Here is an 11,894-nt window from a genome sequence, read left to right as displayed (position 1 = left end):
AGCCCGTTCCATTCACCCCCCCCACCTACAATCCCTGCCGGTACGAGACTCGAACCCACAACCTTTGGCTAATCTAACCATTAGGCCACGACTTCCCCAGCATAACTGTGGAACACACACTATTTATACACTCATACACTTATTTATCTAACACACATACTCAGTCTACACCTCAAATTTGCACATAATATACCTGTACATACAAAACTGTCTATTGTAATATACCTGCACATACAATTGTCGATTTATATATTTTTATTCCTTATTTACTTGTTCTATTTTTTATTTTTATTATCTGTGTTTTTTGTTCTGTCACTGTCATTCTGTTACACTGTGGAAGCTTCTGTCACGAAAACAAATTCCTCGTATGTGTAAACATACCTGGCAATAAAGCTCATTCTGATTCTGATTCTGATTCTGATTCTGATAGCACACGTACATCTGCAAGATGTCTGTTAAAGAGCGCTGCTTCATCTGGAAAGCATCTGCTGTGTACAAACAAACATCTGATAGATGCATTTAAGATGTCAGTTTTACATCATAAGACATCTTCTAAACGTCTATTTGACATCTGATAGGAAACGTCCTATAGGCGGATTGCAGATCAGCAAACACTCTAAAAATACGTCTTGCAGATGTAAACGCAGACGTCAAATAGACGTCTCCGTGATGTACGTGTGCTATCAGGGATATTGTTATTTTAGATAGATAGACAGATATAAAATAGACCTTGATTTGTTATTTATATCAAAGAGATTCAATAAACAAAACTCGGCTACTGTGTGATGTGGCTTCCTGCTCCACTATTTAAATTATGTGTGAATCCTATCCATCTAACCTTGTAAGTTACATTAGTAACATAAAACAAAAGTGTTCCTTTTTTTGTAGATAAATAAATATTTGGCACAATACTGTTGTTGTCGCTCTGTTTTCAAGATCATAGTTCTATTAACTGTCAGTGACTCGCGAATCGACTCAATAGAATCGTTCGAAATGAATCGGTTTAAAGATTCATTGCACTCGTAATTTATCTTCCGCGTTGCATCAGCTTGTTTATGCTGTTTAGGGTCCAAACGCCAATGCTGCAGTGCGTGTGCGAATAAATTCACTCGGACTGTCGTCAATCCGAACTAATTATCTAAAGGTTTATTCATCAAATGCTACAACATACAGAATGCAACGAATCACCTGTCATGAGCTTGCAGAATAGAAATACAAAAATGACCAGTTATAAAGTTAAAATAAATGCACATCGCGTGTTATGCACGTAAAGGCGTCAGTAAAACTCAAGTAGCTAATTGCTTTTAAATAAGAACATGCATAAGCAAACTGGTGCAGTTGCACAAGAACCACGTGAGAATGAGGGACTGTTACAAAAGCACTAACGCAGATCAAAAACAGCAACAACCTTCACTGGAGCACGACAGTGTCGCATTGTGTAATTATTTATCAGAAACTATGATAACAATGTCATAGGCGTTTAGAATGAATACGGGACGATGCATTTCGCCGACTTCCTTGCAGGATCAGTTGGAGGTACAGTTCAAAGTCTGTTGTTTGTTTGGTTAAATTCTCTGCTATTTTTTTTTGTAGAGAGATTTGAGAGAAGACCTATACAGTACGTTGAATGTTTTTGATACTAGAGTCTCTGCTGCAGGGTGTACTTGACTGTTTTTTTGCATGAAAGCAAATGAGTGCACATCAGTATGTTTATTAAAAAAAAAAATCTAAATGTAATCTATTTTTTACATTTAATTAGAAAAACAGCAATAATGTTAGGTCTTCATTGGGCACAATCCTTGTGTTAAATAAAGCACAGCATTTATAAAAGTCAACATTTTAACAACATTTTAACTGGAAAAAAAATGTTGGAATAAGAAAAGTATTAAAAAATACATAAAAAATAATAAATCTAATTGTTATTCTCTTAATTTAATGATAGATCTTCATGCAAAATCCTTGTGTTGAATGAAGCACAACATTTTAAAAAGTTCATTTTAATTTGGAAAATAAATATATTAATAAATAGGAAATAAAAATAAGAAATAGGAAAAAGAAAAAATACTTAAGAAAAATATACATTTGACTTAAAAAAAATAAACTAATTGTTAAGTGTTTTAATTTTATACAAAAATTGGATTAATATGACAATAAAAATGCATGAATAAGACAAAAATGTAATTTAAAAATAAAATATTAATTTATTTAGAAATCAGAAATAATGTTGGGTCTTAATTCCTCACGTCTCCATTGATCGGATTCCCACAGAAGATTATGTGAAGAATACTTTATAAACAATACATTTGAACATGTTTCAGTTCACACAAGACATTTGTAAACCCTGTTCCTTAAGGCAAATAAACACATTTAGTTACTGACACTTCAGAATGATTGATATCGGTATGTGTCATATTCGAGTGCATGTTATTCATCACATATTGCAGGACACACTGTTCTGATGTGCTGTTGTTGTGTTCCAGGAGCATGTGGTGTGGCGGTCGGTTATCCACTGGATACTGTCAAAGTACACTTATTCCAGCCAATCATGCATTATTATTAAGTGCCATATTAGATTTGGCACATAACTTAAGACATGCATTGCTGTAACATCATCTCCTGACCATGAATATGTTGATTTGATCCCTGCACAGGTCAGAATCCAAACTCAGAGACAGTTCACTGGAATCTGGCACTGCATCGTAACCACCGTTAAAAGAGAAGGGGTACGAAACATACATTTACTTCATATTTAATGATTAATGCACTTCCACATATGAATGATTCCTCAAATCTGTATGTTTACTGATGAATCTTTACTGTTATAAAGAAACCCTAAAACACTGTGAAGCAGTGTTATTTTACCATAGAGATATAGATTTCATTTATATTTTGAATTTGCTTTATTTGTATATTTTCTGATTTCGTTTTAATTTTAGTTCAAGTGTTAGTAATTTAGTTTTTGTCATTTTTATTATTATTAATGTAAATGTTTATATACTTATTTTTTATTTCATTTTTTGTTATTTTAATACATCAAGTTAAACTAAATCAAAATGAGACTAGATGAAATAAGTTGACTGTTTTATAAATTTTTTTAATTAAATAACGAAAATGTTTCTTATGCCTTTAGTTTTACTTTAATTAACTAAAATAACAAATTTTGCACTGCCACCATAATTCATATATCCAAGAAATCATCCTTTTTTTTTTTTGTGATATCTTAAGGAACCTATGGAAGCCCGTTTCTGCCACTGAATAAAAAAAAATTAAAAAAGGTTATTGCGACTTTTTTGTGTAATATAAACTTAATTGCGAGTTATAAAGTCCAGTTTTGAGGGGGAAAACACTATGTTCTCAGCAATTACGAGTTTATATCACACAATTCTGACTTTATTTCTCAGAATTGTGAGTTTATATCTCACAATTTTTTACTTTATAACTCGCAAGTTTGTATCATGCAATTCTGAGAAAAAAAGTCAGAATTGTGAGATAAAAAGTCGCAATTCCTTTTTTTATTGTTTTATTTAGTGGCGGAAACGGGCTTCCATAGGAACCCACCATCATTTGAACTTCCTGTAACACAAAAAACAATCAAACACACACTCCTATTTCTTTTGGAAAATACGAAAGTTTAAGCTATCCACCTTATTTTTGACATAAGAGCGACATGGCGTTTTAGTGACGTGACATGTGACATGTGGCCAAGTATGGTGACCCATACTAGGAATTAGTGCTCTGCATTTAACGTTTCCTATCAGATGTCAAATAGACGTTTAGAAGATGTCTTTAAGATGTTTATGATGTAAAACTGACATCTTAGAGACAAACATCTGATAGATGTCTGCCTCTAAGATGTCAGTTTTACATCATAAACATCTTAAAGACATTTTCTATTTGATAGATACATCTGATAGGAAACGTCCAATAGATACATTGCCGATGAGCAAACACTCTATGTGCTATCAGGGGAATGAATTGGAAGTCTTGCACATTCGCAGAAAATAGCTTGCGCGTTGCAAAACAAGGTGGATACTGTAGTAATGATAATAGAGACATGTTATCTGTCAGATTCGGCCAGTTCTTTCTCTAAGTTCTCATGCTCGTGTTTTGCTGCAGGTCCATGGCTTCTTTAAGGGAATGGCTTTGCCGATCACCACTATATCCATGACGTCCTCTGTGGTGTTCGGCACTTACCGGAACTGTCTGCAGTGTTTGGCTCGGTTCCGTGGGATCAGTGCTGCCAACACGAAGCTCAATGTGTTCCTGTCAGGCCTGGTGGCAGGAGTGGCACAGGTCTGAGATCTGCCAATGTTTTAAAAATCGAAACAATATTCATGGTTTTGGTGCCTTTTAATGTGTCGTGTCAACCGATCATCTCTTCTTCTTTACTACTAGTTACAGCAGCAAATAAACATGAATGAACATCAGAAGGTGTTGGGAAAAAGGGGTTCAAATATATATATATATTTTTTTTTTTTAATAATTATTCATTATTTAATGTATGTTTGAATAAATCCGTCATGAAAATTAGTTTTTATTATTGCCACCACTGTTTAATTATTTATATTTCAACAACAAAGTGTGCAGAAGCAATTACATTAAAATACCTTATATGCAATTTCAATATTTATATGCAACCCAGTTTCTGAGTCTTGATTATTAAATAAATTTGATTAATTAATTGATTATTAAACTTTAATATTACGTGTCGTGTCAACCGATCATCTCTTCTTCTTTACTACTAGTTACAGCAGCAAATAAACATGAATGAACATCAGAAGGTGTTGGGAAAAAGGGGTTCAATCAATGTTTTAATCATGAAAAGACTAAAATCGCTTGTAAACAATGTCACGTTACTATACATTTACCTTAGGAAGACAATTCAATGTCCATTAACTTGGAATGTTGTCAGAACGTTCTGTCAAGATTCTCTCAACGTTATTGAACAAACATTCTTCAAGTAACGTTAATAGAATTTTCGTTCAAAGTTCTCTGGTCTTTTAATAACGTTCTCAAAACGTTAGCACAAAAACATTATTAATACAGCATTCATGGAAAGTTTTTTATTCTGAAATCTTTTAGCTGGACGTCTGTCTAACCTTTTTAAATGTTACTACTTGTTTCAGAACGTACAGAGCAAAAGGTGTAGGTTTGATTGTGGCATTGATGGGGAAATAACGGCAGATAACAGACGTTTAATTGTTGGAAAAAATTATTGCTTGGGACAATTTAGCAGTCTCTGATATTGGTAAAGACATGTCATAGCATCTCTACTAAACTCTACAGCCTTGCTACAGAGAAAATTAAAAAGTAGCATTCCCATAATATTTGTGAAATTAATGGAACGTTCCCTTAACGTTTGCACAACCAACAAAAAAACTTTTCTAAAACAAGAAAAAGAAAAAGGATGTTTTGAAAGTTCAGAGAACATTCAGAAATATTCACTTAATGAGAACGTTAGTAAAATATACTCGGAACATATTTTTGTTAGCCAAGTTGTTTATTAGAAAATTCAGCTTTGATCACAGGAATAAATTACATTTTACTATATATTCACATATTTTCAATTGTAGTAAAAATGTTTTCATCACTTTATGTGTATGTTTTATTAATAATCACACTTGTGTTTCTTGGTTTTGATATATCTTAATAAGATGAGATTGAAATGATCCAATGCAATGATGATTGAGAGATGAACAGACAAACGCTCTTCAGAAGATGTGAGATGTTATTTTTCATAATTTTTAATGTATTTCTGATCAAGTAAATGCAGCCTTAGTGAGCATAAGAGACTTTTTCAAAAACATTACAAAATCATAATGTTTCCAAACTTTTGACAAGTACCGTATATGATAAATATATATCAAAACCAAGAAACACAAGTGTGATTGTTAATAAAACATACACATAAAGTGATCAAAACATTGTGTCATATATTCTCTGTTCTCTAGATCTCTGTAATGTCACCTGGCGACATTGTGAAGGTTCGTCTTCAGTGTCAGACCGAGAGCGAGAGGAGCGGACTCAAACCCAAATACAGTGGGCCGATCCACTGCCTGCTGAGCATCGCCAGAGACAAGGGAGCTTCAGGCCTTTACAGAGGAGCTCTTCCTCTGGCCTTCAGGGATGGGCCGTCATTCACCACCTACGTCCTGATCTACAGCACACTGTGTTCACAACTCACACCGGCAGGACAGAAAGAGCCAGGTCAATGAATGCCCAAACATTTCAATTGTGTCATTACTCACCGTCCTGTCGATCCAAACCTGTTTGACTCGTTTCTTCTGTGGAAGAGAATCCGCTGCTCTTTTCTTACAAAAAAGCATCCAAAAAGCATCCTAAAAGTAGTCCATTTGACTCATGCAAGTCATATGATAGATTTCAGTCCAGAACAGACCCAAATGATTTACTGAATCGTGCACTGATTCACAATTCAGAGAATCATTTGGTCAGATAAAACGTCTCAGGTTACATATGTAACCATGCTTCCCTGAGAAGGGAACGAGACACTGCGTCCTCTAGAGGTCGCTATGTGGAATGCCTTGAGCGTGACCAGTGTCTGAAGCATATATCTAAAAACGAATATAACATTGGCCGGCGACAGCCTATGACATCATTACCTTGCGCGATCACAGTATAAAAGGGTGCCGGGATAACACGTCATCCGCTTCTTCGTCTGAAGCTTGCGTCCGCAGCATGGCAAGGAAACTAGAGGACGCAGTGTCTCATTCCCTTCTCAGGGAACCATGGTTACATACGTAACCTGAGACGTTCCCTTTCGAGGGAACTTCGAACTGCGTCCTCTCGAACTGTGTCCTCTAGGGGTCGCTATGGGGAACGGTATACCCATGCCACCATGCTGAGGGGAGTGCATGCCAAACCACAGGCGAGCACTAAGTACCAACTCTACCAAAGCTTTAAGGGAGTTGCCCCTTGGACGGTTAGACGGCTGTCAGTGACATTATCCCCTACAGCCAAAAGCCTAAGCTACATACCCCAAAAAAACTTGCCTGTTAGGGCCAGGACTCCTGGGCCCAGGGTAGAGCTCAAAGGCTTGGAATCAGGAAGAGATTCCTTTAAGGGGATACGACCAAGCGCCTAGAATTGTAACTAGGCCTTGGCCTGTCATACAGGGGCCACTGCTTGCTCTGCATGAGCTTGCTGAAGGAACTGTCTCGACAGACCCCTAGTAGCAACACCCTGTTAAAGTAGGTATCACTGAGGATACATAGGTAGAGTGGTGCCCAAGGTGGAACCGGGGCCTGACTGACTCAAAGAAAGGGCACGAAGCTGCAGCGTGTAACCCCTACCATACAGGATTTTTAGAAAGAACGCAAAATGCTTGATGTACGAACTTACCACAGCGTGGATTTTAGGAAGTGCACAGAGATTTCGCTTGCACACTTACCATAACATGGATTTTAAAGATACCGTTGCTAAGGGGCCCTAGAGACTGTTTACCAGACAGACCTAGAGACCTTATGTGACCGTGGCACTCTGAGGGAGCAGTCCATAGCATACACAGAGCGCACATAGATGGAAATGGCGCATCCCATAGAACAATACGTCTGAGAAGTCACCAACTCATCATCATGGTCATGCTGGTCTGACTAGCAGTAAGTTACCTAGCTGAGGGAGCATAACACCCAGCTCTCAGCCGAGAGGGGGAGGCAGATGCTCGACCTACAGCATGCTCATAGAAATCATGAAGGGTAAGCGTACTGCAAGCTTAGCCAAAAAACTCAGCGTATCAAGGAGGCAGAGGGAGGACCTAGTTCGCCTGAGGAAGCAGCATGCTCATAATACATTAGTTGAGTGGAGCCCAGAGCGAGTACCGGGGCCTAAGCCTACTCAGAGAAACGGAACGAGGCTGACAGCATGTGTAACCCTTACCATACGGGATTTTAGAAAGTGCGCAGAGTGCTTAGCGTGCAAACTTACCACTATGTGGATTTTAGAAAGTGCACAGAAGCTTAGCGTGTGCACTTACCATAGTATGGATTTTATAGAGATCTGCTCACAGATGCCCAGAAGTCCTCAGACACACAATCGGGAGTGGCAGGCTCAAAGACAACCCTCTGAGGTGAGGGGAGCACTGCCTGGCTTAACCCAAATAGAGGCAGCTTATCAGGGAAGCAGCAAGCAGCCCAACTACCTGAAGTCACTGCCATGGAGCTCAAGAGCGGAGGGTTTAACCCCTAGCGAGGGGTAACCCAGCAGGGCCCAATAAGAGACAGTCCACTGGTGCAGCTCGACATGGTCTCATGCTCTCTATCTCAATAGAGAGCGCGGGTCCCATATAACCAGACCCGATAGAATCTGAAGAAATAGCGGGACCCAATAACCATTCATGCGTATAGAGCTTACTGCTCCTCAGAGCAGAAGTACAAAGGAGGGGTGCCCACAGAAACACAAATCCCTCTTACCTCAGGGAATGCAGTGTACTCCAGCCCACTCCACAGAGGGGCGATTACTGGTTCAACCATAAGGGCAGTGTGACAGTGAGGACCCACGGGCCCGACCGTCTATGGAGCATTGAGCTCCTAAACGCGTCAACAAGAGGAGCTCTAGCTTAGAGAATGTGCATGAAGGTTAAGGAATGATTCAGATCTCGGGAGACCCCTCAGGGTGAGAAATGAGCAGTTCGCACCTGGCCAGAGGATAGGGAGCATGTCGCGAAGCATGTACTCAGAAGAGTACTAGCCCACGAGAAGGACCCACAGGTCCCGAGGTTGCAGCATTATATTGGGGACCTGATGCTGGGAGACTTCCTCAGAAGCCCAGGCTGCGTGTCCAAGCTGAAGATGAGGGCTATTACCAGCCTGGAACCAGAACCGATGATTATGACTCAGGCTCATGATATAGGCTGGAGGCGAAGTCCGAAGCCTGGACCTTCGTGGAAGGAAGGATTTAAAGGCAGCCGAGCATGTCTTGGCCTCCTTAAACCTCACGACCACCGTCTCGACGGAAATGCTGAAAAGCTCAGAAGGGGAAACCAGCAGATGTCTCTCCGTAACCACCATGGCTGCCATTTTTTTGGATCTGCCAATGGCAGTGGTGGCCTGCTTAGTGGCACGGAGAGCAAGATCCGCGGTGCGACGCAACTCAGCCACCTCATCAGGAGATAGACCCTGCCTTTATCCAGGTCTTTCAGCAGATCAGCCTGAAGCACCACCATGGTGTGCAACGAGACTGCAGCCTGACCTGCTGCTGCGTATGCCCTGCCATTCAAACAAGATGTATCCTGAAGGGGTTCGGATGGCAGGGAGGGAGCCTTAAGAGAAGATGTCTCACCCATAGAGAGATAGCAGGCCAGTGTCTTTTCAACAGGTGGCATCTTTTCATAACCATTCTCACGCATACCCTCTATGTTGGCATAACTAGTATGCTGGAATCTGTGCATGCGGGACGAGAATGGATTTTTCCAAACCTTCTCGATCTCCAAATGAAGATCGGGAAGGAATGGAAGGCTCTTTCTTTTCTTTTTTTTTTTAACTCAAGCCGGAGTGCAGTATAATGTGGTTATCTGAGAAGGACATAATATAAATCATCTGTCCAACAGCTGCAGACAGATCCACACTATACATTTCCTATATAAACAAAAGGAAATTACTGATAGGGAGAAATTTCCCGTCAGGTCCTTTCCATGTTCTCACCGCGACGCAACGCGAATGCATCGCTATTCCCGCGAGAGGTGAACGCACTCATGCAAACGCTATCTACAAACTCGGGTAAATGGTGAAGTACTCACATCCCCCTCAGTAGTCCGACGACGCTAACATAAACAAACGGTCAGTGAAGACGAAGAAGAGGATGACGACGTGTTCTCTCGGCGCCTATTTATACTATAGTTGCACCGGTAGTGACGTCATAGGCTGTCGCCGGCCAATGTTATTGTCGTTTTTAGATATATGCTTCAGACACCGGTCACGCTGAGGGCGTTCCCCATAGCGACCTCTAGAGGATGCAGTTCGAAGTTCCCTCGAAAGGGAACTCTAAACTCTCAAACAGACGACAGAAGGCGTGGAGGAGACTGACTGTGAAACGGCAAAGTTTGAGGCTTTATAAAGGCTTTATAGGGTTAAAGGTGTGTGTTGATGTTGTCAGAGTGGACGGTGGTGCTGTTGGCCGGTGGATTGGCAGGAACGGCCGGCTGGTCTGTCGGGACACCCATGGACGTGATCAAAGCCCGTCTGCAGATGGATGGCGTCCGAGGAGAGAGGAGATACCGAGGATTCGTTCACTGCGTGACTGAGACCATACGGAACGAAGGGCTGGGGATTTTCTTCAGAAACCTGGGAATAAACTGCCTGCGGGCGTTTCCCGTCAACATGGTGGTTTTTGCCATGTACGAGGTGTCGGTCCGGATTCTCAGGTCAGCGTCTGTGGATCGGCTCTCATGATGAGAAACCCTCTAATGATCGCACCATTAATGTATGTGATTCAGATGATTGTGCTTTTGTATTGGAAATGTGTATTTAATTTGCCTGGTTAATACATTTCTCATAGAACCTCTCAAGAGTGTCATATTTTACCCCAAAATCAAAAGAGTCAAATTTCTTTTCTTAAAATTAGATATTTTGCACAACATATGTGACTCTGGAGCACAAAAGCAGTCTTAAGTCGCTGGGGTATATTTGTAGCAATAGCCAATTGTATGGGTCAAAATTATCGATTTTTCTTTTATGCCAAAAATCATTAGGATATTAAGTAAAGATCATGTTCCATGAAGATATTTTGTAAATTTCCTACTGTAAATATATCAAAACTTAATGTTTGATTAGTAATATGCATAGCTAAGAACTTCATTTGGACAACTTTAAAGATGATTTTCTCAATATTTAAAAGTTTTTTGCACCCTCAGATTCCAGATTTTCAAATAGTTGTATCTCGGCCAAATATTGTCCTATCATAACAAACCACTCACACACACACACACACACACACACACAAAAACACAAAACAAAAAATTACTAAAACTTTAACTACAATTAAAATGAAAACAGAAAATATAAAAATAAAAACTAATTCAAGATATGAATAAAAACTGTTGCTGGTTTACATATATAGCATGTTTCATACAAAATAATTAAAACTGTTACACAGGTCTACTTTAATAATTACAAATGTTTTAATGATTGTAAATAATTTAATGAGTAATATTTAATCATGTTAATGCAAATAATGCAATAATTTAAATGACCTAAGAAAAAATAACAATAGGATTCCTTCCAATGGTCAAGAAATATTAAGAAATTATACATTAGTGATTTCATGGAAATTAATACTAATAATTTATAGAAAGACAATAAATGCTGTTCTTTCCATCTCATTAACTAGGTCTTCATAACTAGAGGTATTAATCAGTTAATGTTAATTACATGCACACTATCTGCTGGTTAATAGCGCCATCTAGTGGAAGCAGCAGGAAACACAGCTGTCAGTCTTGATTAAGCTATTTAAGTTGTCACATGAAAAGTTTTGATGTACTTGAGTGGTGTTTGTGCGAATTGGACCTATTTTATCACTGGACTCATTAAAATGCTAATAACTGCTTATGAAAGTAGCTTTTGTTGAGCTGAAGGCAGGAATCAGACATAAAATCTAAATCTCCAGCGCTAAACAGTTCAAAATCCCACACAATAAATCCCAAACACAAAAAGAGGCCAATTACATGCAGTTTTGAGAAATATTTGTAAACATAAAATATATTTACAAAAACACATTTGTGCTCATCAGTGTTATTTTAGTATCATAGATATTAATATAGTTTTGCATAGTTAAAGCAGTTTTTATTTTTATATTTCTGGTTTCATTTTAAATTTTGTGTTTTGTAATTTTTAGGACTAGTTTTTTGGGGTTATATATGTGTGTGTTTTAATTTACATATATAT

At 38.8% G+C, this 11,894-nt stretch overlaps 1 protein-coding gene across 1 annotated transcript; it reads left to right on the top strand.

Annotated features, from left to right (window-relative positions):
• Positions 1 to 1,136: 1,136 nt before the first annotated feature.
• slc25a47a (solute carrier family 25 member 47a) lies at positions 1,137 to 10,515 on the top strand. Its single transcript, XM_016450869.1, has 6 exons — positions 1,137 to 1,536; positions 2,481 to 2,524; positions 2,652 to 2,723; positions 4,117 to 4,293; positions 5,952 to 6,207; positions 10,108 to 10,515. Exons 1-6 carry the CDS (start codon positions 1,500 to 1,502, stop codon positions 10,401 to 10,403), a joined length of 882 nt encoding a protein of 293 aa, XP_016306355.1. The 5' UTR covers positions 1,137 to 1,499; the 3' UTR covers positions 10,404 to 10,515.
• Positions 10,516 to 11,894: the final 1,379 nt, after the last annotated feature.

This window comes from Sinocyclocheilus anshuiensis, unplaced genomic scaffold (assembly GCF_001515605.1).
Source record: "Sinocyclocheilus anshuiensis isolate Anshui unplaced genomic scaffold, SAMN03320099.WGS_v1.1 scaffold595, whole genome shotgun sequence".
Taxonomy (NCBI): Eukaryota; Metazoa; Chordata; class Actinopteri; order Cypriniformes; family Cyprinidae; genus Sinocyclocheilus; species Sinocyclocheilus anshuiensis.
The sequence above is the reverse complement of the archived record's forward strand: the minus strand, read 5'-3'. Positions and strand labels throughout refer to the sequence as shown.

Excerpts from the sequence above, each read along its gene's own strand:
- slc25a47a (XM_016450869.1), top strand. The coding sequence starts at position 1,500 with ATGCATTTCGCCGACTTCCTTGCAGGATCAGTTGGAG. Across the intron at positions 2,724-4,116 it reads CCACCGTTAAAAGAGAAGGG|GTCCATGGCTTCTTTAAGGG; the intron begins GTACGAAACATA and ends GTTTTGCTGCAG. Across the intron at positions 4,294-5,951 it reads TGGTGGCAGGAGTGGCACAG|ATCTCTGTAATGTCACCTGG; the intron begins GTCTGAGATCTG and ends TCTGTTCTCTAG.